Below are 18,350 nucleotides of genomic sequence, written 5' to 3'. Positions count from 1 at the left end.
TTTTTTAAAGTAGCTTATTAAATTACGTATCTTAGAGTTAACAGATGCAATGGTGTCTTTGTACCAGCTTCTACTTGCACTGCTGGACAGAGCCAAAAAAAATTCTTGGAAGTTAAGTCCTAATCCTCCAAACAAACCGGGACCAAGAAGAAATTTTGGTCATCGTCACATTCAAGTAAAATTTGGCATAATTCTCCCTTTAAAAGGCAGGCAGTTGCACACAGGCCTACATTATTAGCTGTGACTCTCATGTGGCCTCTACGAGTCTTGAACCTGCCTGTATCCCCTAGTCTGAGAAGCAAGGCGTTTAGATCAAGGAGTAAAGGTCAGCAGGCTGTGCAGTGAGTTGGATCAGGACTTGTCAGGATTTGACATGCTAGCTCAGTTCTACTTACCTACTTAGCCAACAACCACTATGTCTACAGTCCATTATCTCACGAAGTAATAAACTGTAATTTTTCATAACTTGCATTTTTATAACATGTGAAATCAATCGCTAAATATAGCTATGCTTTTTCTTATAATTTTGGATTTGATCCATTCTGATTCTAAGTTACCCTTTACCCTGCAGATCAGCAGTTTAATACAAGAGGGGTGCTGACTGGAGCCTTTCTTCTTACCTCAGCATCTATGGCCTGATATGTGACTCTGGCTCTTCAGCTTGTGCACGTATCAACTACCTAATTTTACAACTAATGGACAGGCATGAGATTTCTCAGCTTCCAATGTCAGCCTTGGGTGTCTGAGATCTCAGTACTGAATTAACTCTCTTGGAACAGAATTAGTGATGATGATCCAACCCCCTCCTCTAGCCAATTTCTCTGTTAGAATAAGTTAAATTTAAAAAATTATAAATTTTGGTGCTGGAGCTCAGAATTTGCATCTTTTTAAGAAATATTCATAGTAATAGCACGTAATAACTAAAATTGTAGTACAGTTACAAAATCACCTTTAGATGGATAACAGTGAAGCAGCGGTGATAGTATGTTCAGTCTTGAAAAATACTAAATTGCAACCGTACAGCCACGTACCTATACGCTTCCTTTCACGCGTGAACAGGATACGTGCGACCCAGTGCGCGATCAGAGCGGCACAGCAGCCGCCCGCAAGGACCTCCGGCAGGCACCGGAGGCGGGCTGCCTCGGGCGCGCTGCTCGCCACGGCGTTTCGAGAGGGTTTCGGTGTATTGGGCCGCTCTGCCGGCGCGCGCAGCCGGCGGCCCCGCTCCTTGGCCCCCGGGAGCTGCGACACAGCTGGGGTGAAGAGCCCTCCGCGGCCGAGCGCGTGGGCGCACCCCGGCCACAGCTCCCTCGCACCCCAGGCGCTGCCCGGGGCCTGGCGAGCCCGGGCCGCCGCTCGGGCGCACCCGCAGCCGGGTCAGCGGCAGCCGGGGGGGGGCAGGCGGCGCGGCGCTGTGCCCAGCGGCGGCGCGGGGCGAGGGCCGCGGGGGGCCGCGGGGCGGGCGCGCCGCCGTCGCTGCCGGTGCCTCCACTCGGGCGGCTCCTGGCGGCGGCGGCGCTCCGACCCCCTCCCGGCCGGCGGGGACGGCGGCGGCGGCGGCGGGGCCCAATGGCGAGACCCGGCGCCCCGTGCCCGCCGCCCGCCCGCCGGGTGATGGTGGCCGCCCGGGCGCTGCTCTTCTGGGCGCTGGTGTACAGCTACTGCGGGGTGTGCGCCTGCATCGCCGGACTGCGGCTGCTCTGGAGCATCGGCCGGCGGCCGGGCGAGACCTTCCGCCGGGCGGTGCGGGAGAACCCCCCCGCCTGCCTCAACGACCCCTCCCTGGGCACCCACTGCTACGTGCGGATCAAGGTGAGGGCGAGGGCGGGGGGACCGGGTCCCGCGGTGCGCGCACGCACCCCTGCGCGCGTCCCTGCCCGACATGGCACCCCTGCCCGCCCGCCGGTGCGTGCGTGTGCACCGGCTCCCGTGCCTGCTCTCCTGTGAATGCTCGCACACCTGCGCGCGTACATGCGGCTGCCGCCCCTGGGACGCGGGGCCGCGCCCGGCCGCGTTCGCTGGCGGGCCGCCGGGAGGGGCCGCGGACCGGGCCGGGCCGGCCGCCGCGGGGGAAGCCGTGCCCGGCCGGCCGGGGCGCCGGGGCCTCGCTCGGTGGACGGGAGAGGCGGTCGCCGGCCCCAGGTCTCTCCCAGCCCGCCTGCGGGTACGTGCCCCGTCGCTCCCCGCAGCCTCCCTGTTAGGTACGGCTTGCCCAGTTGCACCTGGGAGCCCCTTCCGTGCACCGGGGTCGCAGGACAAACGTGGAGTAACAAGTCTCTGCAATTAAAGCCGCCGGCCAATTTTTGCACTTGTCTCAGATCTCTACCTGCGATTCGCTCTTCCGCCAAACGCTCTAAGTGAAGCTGTATTGGCTTGGTTTCCTTTGTAGTTACAGGTAAGCAAACAATGCACTGCAAATTTTGTCAAGTGTTATTTTTAATAAAATGCGCACAAAGGTCCCCGTTCTGAAGGATCTGTGCAGATGATTTTGTGCCCCGCAGTACTAACAGAAATTCCTGAACCTCCCAGTTTTTATTTTCTTGGGGGGCAGGCTATCATTAGGAGGCACGTGCGTGCTTTTTTACTCATATGTCACATTCTTTCTTCCTATGGCACCAGGCATTAAATGAATGGGTTGCTGGGGAAGGGAGGGGTGTGACAGGAATAAAAGAGCATTTGGGGGAAAATCGAACTGCTGACGATATGACAGTCTTATCACTCATTTCAGGAAATACAAAACCCTCTTGCTATTGGGTAACAGCAGGCTGATGTGTTACTTTCCAAAGGCATGTATCCTACAGATCTGTACAGATTTCAAGAAAACAAAGAAAAAAGTGTGGTTCCGAAAAGATGGCCACATCCTATGCCTGTTTTGGGGGGCAGAAAAAAGGGGACAAAAAGGAGCGACTGAAAAGGTAGAGGACGGGCTTAGTTTGGGGCATGTGACATGCTGTACGTGGCTGCTGTATAAGTGGTGATTGAATTTGTATGAGTAAAGGGGATGTCCTTAAAAGCAATAAATAGATTAAATTAAAAACATTGAGGGTCAATCCCTAGAGGACGCTAACTGAAAGAAGCAGGATGGAGGAGGGGTTACCCACTGCTCTCTAAATTGAGAAGAGAAACTGTGGAAGGAAACTGAGAAATATCTACTTTTTTAAATGTGAAAGGATCAAAGGCAGAGTGATATGGAGAATTATGAAGATGATGTAATGGCCCTAGGATTTACTAGGAAGAGATCATTAAGTACTTAGAAATGCATAGATACTTGTATCTCTAGGGACTTGGACTTTATTGGCAGAGGAGAAATACCAGTGTCATTTTGGGCAGAACTGAGTAAAAAGTCCCTATTATATCCATAGTGAATATAAAATCTCCAGATGTTCCCTTTTCAGAGTCCTTTCAAGAATCAAGACGTAAGTTAATGGTTTTGTAGCTGGCTAGTGACTTAGCAGTGCCAAGGTAGCTCAGAGAATTTGAAGCATGTCTGGCAGGAAAAACTTTTTCTATGCATTTGTGATCCTTGTCATGATATAAGCTCTTGATGTACAGCAAAGGCACAGGGTTCTTCTTCCCTCTTTCAGATAGTAGAGGCAGTGCAGGCTCTGACATTTGTTCAGGAGCTGTACAGCCTTTCTTCCTGCAGTTTCCTTCACGTGACTTCTAAACAGCGTGTTGTATTTCGTAAGCTAACTCTTTCCCAACTTCTGTATCCACTTCTGTGCTGGAATTCAGTAAACCCTCTAGGTCATAACTTCAGCTTATTTAAATTCTACTGGATTTGACCTTGAGTTAGTGTAAGCTTGTGTACATCCATTCATTTCAGCAGCATTTCAGTGTTCAGCCACTGCACCGCTAACAATAAGTAACTTGACTGCTGGTAATTCTCCTAAGAACCATTTTCTTAAAAGGTGTATCAGAAATAGTGGCTATAGATAGGGCAGAAAGAAGATAACATTAAGGCTTTCTTTTCTGATGCGAGTCTGAAACCTTGAACAGCAAAAACGAGCAAAACCCACTTGCTTTCTAGTTACTTAATTTTGATTGGTTTCGGTTCTTAAGAATCCATGCAGTCCCTCATTGTGCCAAAATACAATGTGATTGTTTTAAATAGTTGCATAATCTTACAAACTAACAGAAAGATTGTAAGTGAATTTAAAGTATACTGTGTCCTAAAGTCTTTCTGTAAAGCCAATGAGTCGTGTCCGTGTGGAAGGAAGGTGCTAGCTGCGAGGGCAATCTGCATTTCTTAGTCACCGTGCCAGGCGGTGCTCTTGCCTAGCCTGATGTGTATTAAAGATGGTCCTCCCTGGAAGAAGCTGTGGCAGCCAGGGTGGGATACTCAGCATTGCCAGGGCATAGCAGATACCTGATCTCAGACTCACAGAAGACTTCAGCTTCAAAACCTGACAAATTGTTATTTTTTTTCAGGGGCAATGCATTGCTGCTTAGAATATTGTCTGAAACCATATTCATTCTCAAATCCCAGGATAGCAGTTCTATGCGGCAATAAACACACGCTTTTTTCTCTTGTTTTAGGATTCAGGGTTAAGATTCCACTATGTGGCTGCCGGAGAAAGGGGTAAACCACTCATGCTGCTGCTTCATGGCTTTCCAGAATTCTGGTAAAACTCCCTACGTGCTTTTCTTGTGAAAAAGAGTCTGCTTAAGATACCTGAGAGTGATCATCTCAGCTTAAGTATCGCCAGCATGATCCATTTTATGTATCTATAAGCACAAACTAATGGCATGAATTTTTAGTATGGAACAAACCATTGAAACATTTTTTAACTGCAGCATCCACAAAAAATTCCTGCAGGCGACACAAGCCAACCAACTTTCTTGCGTTGGCAATCCATTTTTCCCCAAGTATGTGCACTTGTCTTCAAATTTTGGGGAGGAACTGCTCATTTTTAATTAATTTCCTGTTTGGATAACATTTGTACTAATATAGCTAAACTTACGAGTTATAGCAGAGCGTGTTAAAATGAGGATCCATTATATGTTAAGTGCAATATGGATTGCTGCATTTATTAAAAACACTATGCATTAATTTTTAACTGGGGGAGGGGAGGAAGAACTATGAGTTCTACAGGCTATTATGCAGCCTAATTTCAGAATGCTACTCAGGGAAAAAGGTTCTATTATTAGTTCATCATAAGATGAATGATGAATCAAACCCAATCCTAAATGTTTGTTTATAACAATGAAAAGCAGTCATGTGTCTAATGATTTAACCAAATTGCTCGGGCTGTCATTGCCAGGTTTAACTACTGAAGCATGGCTTACAGAACTTGCACCAAAAGACCAATAAGGAAATAGTGTAAGTGGTGATGCCAGTAATTCAGCAAGTTAAATGATCCTTTTACTTTCTAAACTCAGGTATGGAGCTAGGCTCCACTGTTGGAACTGTGATCTTTTGAGCTGGACTCGGGTGATACCATGATAGACTGACCCATGTAAAACAGAGGTCAGTTCTCTTCCCTTAGCAATTTCCTATAGATACTAACTACCAGATGATGGTAGAAAGTCATATTTATTTTAAGATAAATTTTCAAAGTAGTAGATTGTTCTAATAATGAATTGCTGTCTAAAAGGATTAAAACAGTAAACTTTGATTAAAAAGACAGTTAAATGGGAGGTTGTGTATTCTATGCAAACATTATGCATACCTTGCATAATGCATATTCTAACACAGCTGAGACCACAGTTGATTTCCCCTACAGTGGGAACAGTAATGAAAAATTTAGCATTTTATATACATATTCTATGGGGATCTGGTATATTATTTTCAAAAAGCGGAAAGCCATTCTTACAGTTTAGAATAGTGAGTCATGTAATATATTGTATTATCTGACCATTCAAAAGGAATGAATGAGAAACTGTTGTATAGGTCACTGGGACCACCAGTAGCGTAGTTTATATAACTGTTTTTAAAAATAAGATGCAATAGTCTATAAAATAGTCAACACTATCAATACTGATGTTGTTTTGTTAAATCAGCCAGTGAAGGTCTTTTTATGCAAGAATAGAGATTGTTCTGAGATCACAAAATAAAATAATCATAATCTAAGAGATATTTAAAGTGGCATCAGATTTGTATCATTTGGCTAAAAAAAACCCCAACAAACCGAATATGATTCATAGTTACAATTCTTAATTGTAACAAATCCGCTGCCTTCAAATGTCTCAAGGTTATGAGTAGGACAACTATAACCAGAAAATACTGACCTTAGTGAGTGAGTGAGACTGTCTGAAGAAGAAAGATCACTTAAGAATATAATTCACCAGAGCCATTAAGTGCTTTAGATGCATAAAACTTGAAAATTAATACCAAAGTTGTGGAATGACAGTAATAAAATATATGAAATTGGGCATAATGTGTTGAGACAGCTGGGTACCTATAAGACTTGTATGTGAGCTGCTAAATTTTGTACAATCTTTCGTAAATAATGTGATCAGAAAGTACAAAATAGTTTCCATTATTCAACCTTACAAAAATGAAAGCATTCACCACCATTTCCAAATTCTACCTGCAAAGCAGTTGTCCAATAGGTACATTTCACATGTGGTAAAAAGATTTCTTTGAATATAAAACCTACCCATTTGGTAGGTCAGACATTTTGTGATTGATGGACTGTTGTGAAAACAAGATGAGGATAGCAAGTAGACATTTTCTGAAACTAAACATAGTTTACTTATTTATGGCCCTCATTGTTTCTTCTTACTGAAGTATATAGGATAGCTACAACAGCTACCATGGCAAATTCAGCTTCCAAGTCATTGTATAATGCCTTTAAAAATTTCATTCTTGGAGATCTCAGCTAAATCTTGTATTTGCATTATATGCCACTGAAATGAAAATTTCTATAATTAATGAGTGTTACTGTAATATTACTTGTATTCAAAATCCCTAATAGGCTGGAGGCAAGCTAAAATGGAAGAGCCAATGGTCTGATAGAGACACTTTGAATTATGGTAGAATTCTGTGTATCACTCTTACAATGTTGATGATCCAAATGTTCTATAGCATTTATTTGAGACTGTTGAAGCAAAAGAAGAAGCAAAAGCTAGATCCTAGCACAGAGGGATGCAGCCATTATTATATATGCCTAGAAGGATCATGGTTTTTGTGTATCTTTCTATTACAGTATAAGATAAGGCCATGTCTGTCTTGGTACTGGCTATTCTGAAATTTATCTGGTTTCAGTAACAGCTGAAGGGCAGGTAGTTCTTGCACAACGAGACCCACCATTTTCTTGTTATTTTAGCTTCATAACACACATCTAGTCACCACATTCTATTACAGAATGAGGAATAGCCCAGGCCTTTGCCTGAGTTCTTAATTTCGTACGTCTTTTAATGCGTGTAATGTTATCACTCTTTTCCACAGAAACACAAGCAATGAAATACCTTGTGTCGTAGCAACACATTGAGAGATTGTTCTCGAGCAACCCTGGTAGTGTAGACACAGATGAAAATGTACACAATATAAATCATATAAACTTCACCAAGTTAATTTGTTATTCATGTTATTTCTTTCTTTGGTTTATTTAGCGTATGAATTATCTGACATACCTTTTCCAAAAAAAAAACCAACATGCCTTGAGGCATGTTTCCTTACTCCATGAAAATGTGTGTGTGAGCAAGCCAGGGAGAAGAGAAAGCTTTTCAGACCTTGTTTTTTTGTTGATACTACAGCTCCAAGGATAAAACGGAATAGTCCTTTGTGTGCTCTGGTTTATGCCTGCTCCCTTTGCAGCAAAGGGACCCTGCCAGACTCCAGGAACTGTTGAAACACCCAAACTCTCGCCATGCCCCCTTTCTGGCAGCTGCACATCCTTACTGGGGAACTCAAGAAGGGAGCACAAAACTACTATAGCCACAAAGGACCATCAGTGTACCACAGAAAGAAAAAAGAATCTCATTGCAAACAAAGCCGTGCTAATTTACCCTCAACTATTTGTGAGCAAAAGCATTCAGGGCATTTTGGTATCATGCTGCTTGACCTTATAACTCCAACATTTTTTCCCCCTTTGTTAGGTATTCTTGGCGCCATCAATTGCGTGAATTTAAAAGTGAATATCGAGTGGTGGCCCTGGATTTGAGAGGTTATGGAGAAACAGATGCTCCTTCTCACAAAGAAAATTACAAGTTGGATTGCCTGATAACAGATATAAAGGATATTTTGGAATCTCTAGGTGCGTTAGTAGAAGACAAACTGCTCAGCTCATAGATGATTTGATTTTCTGGGAAAAAAACCATAAAGATCTAGCACTGATGTTTTTTTTAAAGTGTATTCTCTCTAATATATACACATTACAGAAATGTATAGATATAAATCTAAGGGTACTAAAATTTATGGACTATTGTCAATGAAAAAGGTTTGTTTTCTAATTATGATGCATATGTCAGTATAAACAATATGTAAAGATGCTTTCCGATCATGAGTTTAAAAAAATCTTCCCTATGTGCTGTGAAATCCAGCAGTACAAACCTATGGTCTTTTTCCCTAAGAAGGTCTTTGCTTACTCCTAACCATTGCACTAGTGGATAATGTTCTGAATTAGACTTTAATAGCACTTGCAGACCAAAGAATTTAAATCAGGTGACATTTTTCTTGCACAAATAAGATGGAATAAATATTGGGGGCTTTATAAAGATGATGCCAGTACATCTGCTGTATTAAAAAAAAAAATCCCAAAATACTACTTTTGCACAGTAGTCAGTTCTCAAGATCTGAATCACTATGTCTTATACAACAGTGAGAAGAACAGAAAGGAGAACAAGGGACATATTGTCCCTGTGGCAACTACAAGGTGTAACGGTCTAGAGCTGAAGTGAGTTTGCAAAATTTGCCCCTGCAGTTCAGTTTGAAGCGTACCTGTTCTGGTGGTAAATTGTCACACCTAGCAAAGGGTACTTCCTTTCCATACCAATAGCAAGACAAAGGATTAGACTGTCATTCTCTGAATCATTTTAATTCCCTGGATACTATCTGTAGATAGTGAAAAAACTTACTGAATTTCACATGAAGAAATAGTAAAGCGGTGATTCCAGTTCTAAGGTTTGAATTTAGGATTTGCTTTGCTTGTGATGTTTGACTATTGTCAAAAGATTGGGCAGGGAGTTCCCACACTGTGTTTACATTTTCCAGCCTTTGCTGGTTGTGTTAATCTCCATGGTAATGCCATGGTTATGCTCAAGAAGTGCTCTCATCATAATTCAATTCCCTAGGGATTTAAAATTTTTTGGAAAAAGTATTTCTGAGGCTTGTTATCTTTGTTGTAACCCCAAGTTAAATTCTTTTTGAGAACTTGATTATATCAAAAGTGCTCCAAAAGATTTCTATTCAAGAGGGGTTATAAGGTGCTTTGACAACTGTGTGCAAATTTATGCCAGAATTCTAAACAGATTGGCTTTTGTACATTTCATTTGTAGGGTATGTGCTCAGCATTACAGTCCTCAGTGAGGAGGGTGATTGCGTCTGACACAATAGTATGTATTCCAGCAGTGGTCAAAGGAGGAATGGTTAGGCTTTCAAAAACAGTCATGACTTTTCTACCCCCCTTTTACTGCTGTTAAATTACCATGTTTATCGATGGAAAATAAGTATATGAATGCCAACAGCTTTCAAAATTGCCATCAAAATAGCATACGGAGAAAAGCTACAGGCCTACTAAATGTATAAATGTGTGTATTTATGCGTGTACATATATATGCGCTATATATGGCTATTAAGTATAATGCCCATTTTTTGCATATGATGATATTCAGTGCTTAGATAACCTTCCATATTCAGAGAAATTCATAAGGATTAGTTTTGCTCAGGAGGGGCTCAGGAGATTGCTCAGTCTTTCTGTCTGCAGTTTCACACTTCAAACTCCCTAAACATGACAAATGTACATGCATTATAATGACCGCAAGTTGAATTGTATATCTAAACCTACATTGGCCAAGATGTGAAGAGGGTGGCCATTTGGATGCCAAGTGATTTTAGCTTGCCATTGAGGTAGTATAGTTAAAGTGTAATTAAAGTCCAATTAAATAATTTTAATTATTTGTTAATTTTTAAACTATAACAGTGCCCTATTTTTCTGGCCATTAATAATGGAAGCAATGCAATATTAAATAGTTACATTAATAAATGTGCTGGACCACCTATTTTGCCCAGTAATGATTTTATTGTGTATGATAATTTGTATGGATATAAATTCCACTGAAATAAAAGCACAAATCTGTGTTTCTGTGGTAGGATACAACAAGTGTGTGTTGATTGGCCATGACTGGGGAGGAATGATCGCTTGGTTAGTGGCTATATGTTACCCTGAAATGGTGACTAAGCTGATTGTCATTAATTTCCCTCATCCTTCTGTGTTCACAGGTGAGTTTTATAGTAGTGTCTGTTAATCCAGAGTATCTGCATTTTCATTACAATAATGTTTGCTTTGAGGTTGCTCAGGCAGAACCAACTACTTGCCCTGTTAGATGTTCAGTAGATAAGCTGCCAGTACTCAGTGCCTCTCACAATCTGGACTGTATTTTATGAAGCAGTAAGGTATCAAGTATTTGACTTTTGGAAATAATGTATTGTAGGAGGTGGGAGTGCTTGCAACCAAATTTACTGACATTTTTCTTAATCCTTGAAGGTCCACAAACATGATTTTCATATACATGGATCTGTTTTATACCACTTTGTCAGGATAAAATTCCCTGAACAGGGATGTATATTGATTACACCTAGGTTAAGGCGTCACTGCAATATTAAATCTGCATAAAACAGCCTTTGCGTAAATGTGAATCAGACATTAGAATTTAATCCTGATTTAGGTGACAAGTGACAACTTAGGATCTCGTACAATATTGACTGGAACCAGAGAGCCTTTCCAGGCTACTTACTAGAGGCTCAGGAATGTACTAGTAGTGAGCTGAAACAATGATTTAGGTGCACTAGCAAAATTTGTTCTGTGACAGGCTTTGAGCTTGTCTACTACCCAGTATTATAAAACATTTCATAGGGATTAGATCAACATTCAGTAATTAAAATGAAAGTGACTATCTCACTAATTTTAATTTCTTCAATTGCTGACCTTACCCTATTTCTATTTAAAAAGTCTCCCCATTTCCCCAGAAATAGTTAACGAATATTCAGCACAGCTTTAATTTTCATTTCAGTTGAACGTAAATCTGACCTTACACCACCATGGAATCAGAACCATTCGCAGATATTGTTCTCACAGTGTTCTTAGGCACCTTTCTAAGATATTAAAGAACATTTTGCTGGGTAGTTAAGCCTTACTTACCCAAGGAAAGGTCTGTTCACCACCACCTAAGCAAGCAGGAGCTTTCTGCAGTATTTTCACTGAGCAGGAGCCAGTCTGTATAGAAAACAAATACATTTTATTATAGTATTTCTTAGTATTTGTTTGCATATTTATTAAAGTACAAAATCTGTTCTGTAGCTTGATAAAGTCTCCCTGGATCAAATTTGTTCTGCTGTGGATTAAATGAAAATACACAGTTTATAAATTGTGCAGAACAGTAAAGTGAGCAGTGTTGATGATCGTCCATCAAGGAAAAATATAATGGGTGATGCAATTTAAGAATGTATAAGATATGAAAGCTTAGAAGACAGCTGACACTTTGATCTTCTTTGTTTTAAAACCCATTTTTATTCACTGTCAGAATTAATATTTCAGAGATATCTCCTATGTTGGCAGAGCAATTTTGTCTTCCTGAATTTGCATCTGTAAAGAATAGGTTCTAGACTTCCTAGTGTGGTTGCTTCAAGGAAGTTAGATAGTTGAATGTCAGTGTTGGCTCTTGCAACTCATTGGAGACACAAAATTATGTTTTTTTTTTTTAAAAAGACTTAATGCAAATTTGGCTATATCATTTTCTTTTGTTATATATGCTCTAGTGTCTTTAAAGTGGCACTGTATAATCTTGATTATGGTTCTTGAAATTGCCAAGGAAACAACTGTTAGAAAAACTCTGTACTTTCATGAACAGGATTGATGCTGTCTTTAGAATGTAAGTGGATTATCATCTGCAGATTTCTGTGCATCACATCTTTGATAAGAGAAATACTTAAAGATTTGTATTTACGCCTCTTATTCCACAGCTGAAAAAAAGGCTTTGGACTAGCTACACAAATAGATGTCTAAGTGAAAACCTGTGCAATTAAACTCTCCAATGTCACTGCGCTCACCTAATCTTTGGCAGGCTTCCAGTTTGTTGAGAGTTTCTATTAACACGTATAAAAAGTATGTTTTAATGGCCACATCATATACTTAATCCTGAAACAATAATCATCTTTTGTCACATAGCATGCTAGCATGCTCTAACGTAATATTTTTAAAACATTCCTTTAAGTTTAAAAGATAGTAATATTAACAGTAATTTTGTTTGAGTCATCAGTTTTCATTTTTAATTCATGGGCATTTTTGTTTCAGAATACATTCTACGACATCCATCACAATTGATTAAATCTGGTTACTACTTCTTTTTCCAAATGCCATGGTTTCCTGAATTCATGTTTACAGTAAATGATTTCAAGGTGAGCAAAATGAGTGCTCTTGTTTATATATTTAACTGTGAGTGATGGAAGAATTGCCAACTACATTGATCCCTTCTGATGTAGTTACAAGTACTGGAAAAAATATGGAGCTTTCTGATTTTACTTCTTAAGCTTTATATGTTTATATAAAGTAGGGTATAAGTACATAGAGTCTCTGAGATTAACTCTTGCTTTTGCATTTCTGGGAGGCATTCAGATACGTACTTTAAACCTCCAGCACTACAGTGCATTACTCCACCTAGACAGTCAGCTGGTTTTACTTGTGCCCATGCCAGTGGGACACATTTGGTGCCTGGGGAACTCCTTCTGACTCATCTGAAGCTCCTGTGTGCAGTGGGACATCCTCTTGTCCATCAGAGCCTACTATAGGGCAGGCAGCCTGGGTGTCAAATTCAGCCAGGTGATTAATTCTGCCCAAGGAACCAACAAGGCCAACACCTTGTGTAACCTTAAAAAATAAGTGCAAGCATATAGAAAGGGAAAAAGCAGCTGCAGTCATGCATCCTCCTACATGCAAACAGCCCAGTACAGAGCTCCCAGGGCTGCATGCACACGGGGCACAGCAAGCTGGAGAGGTCCTGAATCATTCTCCCTCCTGCCCTCCCAGCTGCTGGGGTCCGTCCCAGGAAAACTATGCGCTTGCCTTTGCCTGTCACAGCTGGCAGGTCAGGGCGCAGAACTAAGTAACTTAGTAATACTGGTATTTGCCGATACTTGATTATTCTGAAGTAAGTTATACCAGAAATAAACATACTATGTGCTTTACACTTAGCTCTCTAAAAAAGCATTTAAACCATTCACTATACTCTACACAATGTATAAATATATTTTAGAAAGATGTGTCCTGTTGAAGGAGAGAAACCACATTTTCTAGCTATCTTATATCGTGGCTTTTTATTCTTCCTTTTGTAGGTTCTGAAAAGTTTATTTACCAGCCACGCCACTGGAATAGGAAAGAAAGGCTGCAGATTAACAGCAGAGGATATTGAAGCTTATCTCTATGTCTTTTCACAACCTGGAGCATTAACTGGACCCATTAACCATTACAGAAATATTTTCAGGTGAGTGTGACATTCTGAAACAAGGTAAAATATTCTAGAGACGCCTGGAGGCCAAAAATGTTATTGCACCTTCTTCCGCTAAAGTAGAAGGGGAAAAAAACCCCCGCAAATCAGGTTCGAAAGCCTCAACAGGTATCAAAGGCCTTTCAGTGTCAAGCAGTGTGATGCAAAGTCAATTGCATGAGATACTCACACAAAACAGTGAAACAACCAGAGTGCAGATAAGGAAAATCTTTGTTTCAAAATCTAATAAAGCAAAGACCCTTCCTCATTCACAGAACCCATGGCAATCACAGAAGTCCATCTCTAAATGATACTTACAAAATTAACATCGATTAATTGTTTGCATTACAGTTCATTTATCTAATAATAAGCTCTTCACAGAATTTATTATTAGATAATACTACTAGATAATATGGCATCAAAGTAAGTTATGCTCACTTTTCCTCGTAACTTTATAAAACCATGTCTGACTTTAATTTTATTGTGTTTGGGCTGTTTTATTTATAAAAAGATGGGGTAGGTTTTTTTGTAACTAAGCCTAAAACTCACCCTAACTCATTTACTCATTTTTTCTTTTTGTTCCTGCATCGGTCTCATCAGACTCACTGGCAGCAGTAAGGACATACAGCAAGGAGCATGCATAGACTAAAACTGAGAGATAGTATCATAATAGGAAATATTTTTGCAAGCTTGATATTTATTTTATTTTCTCAAGCAGTTTTCTAATGATTTTAACTTTCCTGGAAGGAAAGTTAAAAGGTCAGTTCCTTGACCTTAGGGACTGATGCCCCCTTTTTATGTCCCAAAAACTTAACGGAGCCAAAAGGACTTTAACTCTGCATATAGTCTGCTTATGACTTGTAGCCCTAACGTGAAGGACTACACCAAGAGTGGGATTGATCTCTTTTTTCCTTTACTGCCTCCAGTCTTCAACAGTGCTAAATCTCCTGCATGCTTCTCTTACACAACACCGGCTTCCCAATATTCTTCAAAAATTTCGATGCTCTTCCTTCCCTAAACTCAAGACAGTCAATTTTTGAAGTGGATTAACTTTTCATTTTCCCTGGCCCAAATTTAGTGCCACCTTTGCTGCTCTTTCTGTGCCTTCCATGCTGTCGCTGTCAGGAAAGCAGTCAGCAAGGAAATACGGGGAGGAAAGCGGAGATCTGAGCTAGGTGCTGTCTTGTACAGGCTAAAAGACAAAACTGGAATGAGAAAGCAGATACATTTTCTTCTAAACACGATAACACCAAGCACAGACACCAGTGGGGAATATATGAGATGGCTGTGCTGGTAACAGTGCACTTATTTAAAACTATGCAGAGAGTGGTGATGACATCAGCTGGGATGTCCAAGGGTGGCGGGGAGCTGAGCGGCTGCGCAGCGGCTCCCTGGCCCTGCAACCGCACTGCAGGAGCCCCCAGGGTAGGGCTAATGAGGAGCTAGAGAGGCACGAGCGCCCTGAGCCTTGCTGTTTGCCACAGACCCTCGCATCAGTGAGTGTGCACATTAACCAGATGCTTCTCTGACAGCAACAGTGAAATATCTGTGATAGCTGAGTTGCGATGAGACAAATGTAAGAGTTGTGTATGTTTAAACTACTATTTCAGGCCTTTTCAGGAAAAAAGCCTAGTATCAGTTATTAATTAGAAGGTATCTTCACAGCTACTAATTCCTCTGTGTGTATGCATATGTTTGTGCATTGTTTGCTTTATTTTTCTAATGGAAGTATAGCTGTGCTGAATTCAGAGGGTATTCTTTTAGATTGTATCAGCCACAATGCAGAAAGCTTTTGACTGGAAGGAAAAGATTGGTCTTCAGCTCATTCAGTTCTTGTCACCAATTCTGATGGTCGCACGTTGTGGGATGTGAATCATTAAATATTAAAACTGGATTGAAATTGTCACTTCCTCTCATATAAGCCATTGAGCAGCACTTAGATGCTAATGACTTGTACTCACCGTAACTCCCAGTGCATCAGCACTGGTGACCTATGTGTTAAAGGTTTCCAACTCATTACTATCCACCTGGAGTTTAATTCTTCAGAGCTTAATTTTTCTGGAAAGTTATTTCCAAAGAGATGATTCAAATCACCTACTTCCATCCATAACCAACACATCCTTGTATAAATAGCACAGCAGTTGTTCCCTTCACTGTACATTAGATACAAACACTCTTGGAATAAAAAAATATAAAGCTTTTGTATCATGCTTGGTTAAAAGAGATAGGTAAGCCGTTGAATTTCTTCTGATATTCCATTTTTTAGAAAATGGGATTACTTATAGCAGTTGAGAAGTACTTCGGTATTTGTTTACAGAAAAACTGTGTAACAGTGCTTTATGAAAGTTTGAGTCTGTTTTTCAAAGACTTAAACTTCACGAGAGGAACTACCCTTTCTAAACATGAAATCTGCATATTAATCCTTGTTAAAGGAGATTTCTAGAAACTTCAAGAATGACACAATATGCCATATTCCAAATGGAAAAGAAATATAGTGTAGCTCATAGGCAATGAAAAATGACAGGTTGTTTATACAAGCAGTGTGCATAAAAAGCCTAGTAGAGTTTTCCTAAGTGATGGCTACAAATCTTGCAAGGCACTTAGATACAAAAGAAAAATATTAAACCCTACACTATACTGGATTTAAAAGGTAAAAGAGATTAGTCTAAAAGCATGGAATCAGACCATCAGATTATCAATTTTTAAAACTGATACTATGAATAGGCTATGGTTCAGTGGGTGAGGTCAGGTTATTTGAAAAATTAGATTTTTAAATCCATTGCTACAAAAGCCATGTTAGGAATTTTCCTAATTTATCAATCAAAATGAAATTAAATTATTGTTTAAAGTGACCTTTAATTAATACTTCTTGACATCATGTATAAGTAGCAAGGAAAAATGTCTTCAAAATCTCCATTTCTTTGTCTTATTTTAAACTAATGCATGCCATCTTCTTTGTCTTTCGCTTTTTACAAAGCACAGTCTCTTAACTAATTCCTAGGTTTCAACCTAGCACTTAAGTTTGTCATAAAAGTTTGTTCAGAAAATACTGTTTGTACATTACTGGTTTAAAAGAATCATGTTTGAGCATTAATATAATAAAGATTTGTATCTGATCGGATGGAATCTGTTTTGAATTGTCACAGCTAGACTGTTACAATCCGTGGCTAAGATTAAGAATTTTAAGCATAAATTAGATAATTTTTTCAGCACGTCTGAAATAGATGAGCTGGAATAAATTCTGGTGGGTTAATATGGTTTATGTTTAAATAGTCATTCATTTCTAGCTACTCGTATCTTTCCTAATGTCTACCTTTAATGTGAGGAAGTATTTATGAAATATTCCATTTCAAATAATTGTACTAAGAAAAAATAAGTTTGTACTGAAAGTTTAAATAGGTCATTGTGGTGGTATAACTTTTATTAACATTTTACTTTTTAAGGGCTTTTCTTTTACCTTTAAATGCCTTCTAGTCTGCCAAAGCTCTAGGTTGTGATGTTGTAGTCTTAGAGAGATTATGACTCCATGAAAGGCAAATTTTTAAGGAACAAATTTTTAAATACAGATGTAGGTACCTAAGTCCAAGGCCTTCAAAAACATACTATAGCTCCTTGTAAAGGGAACTTCGATGCACTTTGAATGTTAGCATGAATTTCATAGATGAGTGAATGTAACTGAATTCAGTTCAGCATTTCAGACATCATTGTTCTATAGAGTATCTTTTTCTACAAATATTTTTATTTTAGCTGTACTACATAGTATTTAATTTTGAGTAGGTCTGAAACACTCTAGCTGGTATCTTCCATAGTGTCCAAGAATGACAGCTTGCCATTTCCTAGATGACCATTTTTTGGGAAGGCAGTTTGGCTACTCAGGTAGCTAGATGCCTTGAACACTGTAGTCTAAATGTGATTCAGAACATCCTATTTCATTAAAACCTACTTGCAGTAAATAATGCAGGTTCAGAAATTTGCCACAGCATTCATCAACCAAGGGAAAGCCACTAACCTACAAAATGTGGCTGTGTTGTTCCATATTCCCTTTTATAGAAATCATTACTGAGCTGTGCACCATGCTGAAGCATCATTCATGTTCAAAAAATAAGACCTCTGTTGCAATCAACTGCTCATTACAGACATGTTACAGTAAAAGTATCTTCTAACAATTTTACATTCCTTAAAAACATTTAAAGGACTTTGAGTCACAGGAGTGTTTTTTTGGTATTGTAGACGATATCTTGGAACCTAGAAAGCTTGCAATGAGATTAACCGTCTTAATTTCAAAAGCTAAATTGACTGAAAAATGTATGGTGATTTTTGTAAAAAAATCTAACTAAGTGTGTTTTATTTTTAAAGCTGCCTACCTCTGCAGCACCATGAAGTCATCATGCCAACCCTGCTGTTGTGGGGAGAAAGAGATGCATTTATGGAAGTTGAGATGGCAGAAATTACACGGATTTATGTTAAAAATCATTTCAGATTAACTATTTTGTCTGAAGCCAGTCACTGGCTCCAGCAGGATCAACCTGACATAGTGAACAAGTTGATATGGACCTTTCTAAAGGAAGAGACAACAAGAAAAAGAGAATGACTGTTTGTACATGTTTTAAGGGGTCTAAATAAAAGCTCTTCAGATTTAAAAACTAATTGTTATCAGGGCCATATTTCCAGCCTGCCTTCTACTTTGAGCTCTGTTAGAGAAAAGT

At 39.9% G+C, this 18,350-nt stretch overlaps 1 protein-coding gene across 1 annotated transcript; it reads left to right on the top strand.

The window, feature by feature from the left end:
• Positions 1 to 1,569: 1,569 nt before the first annotated feature.
• EPHX4 (epoxide hydrolase 4) lies at positions 1,570 to 18,235 on the top strand (the record flags this gene model as incomplete). The annotated part of the gene is made up of 7 exons (XM_082003205.1): positions 1,570 to 1,812; positions 4,540 to 4,625; positions 8,044 to 8,201; positions 10,256 to 10,384; positions 12,456 to 12,559; positions 13,493 to 13,641; positions 18,001 to 18,235. The coding sequence occupies 7 exons, from the start codon at positions 1,570 to 1,572 to the stop codon at positions 18,233 to 18,235; spliced, it is 1,104 nt and encodes a 367-aa protein (XP_081859331.1).
• Positions 18,236 to 18,350: the final 115 nt, after the last annotated feature.

Source organism: Phaethon aethereus (assembly GCF_964289735.1).
Source record: "Phaethon aethereus genome assembly, chromosome: 8".
Classification (NCBI taxonomy): domain Eukaryota; kingdom Metazoa; phylum Chordata; class Aves; order Phaethontiformes; family Phaethontidae; genus Phaethon; species Phaethon aethereus.
Note: the sequence above shows the minus strand (reverse complement) of the source record. Positions and strands in the feature narration are given on the sequence as shown.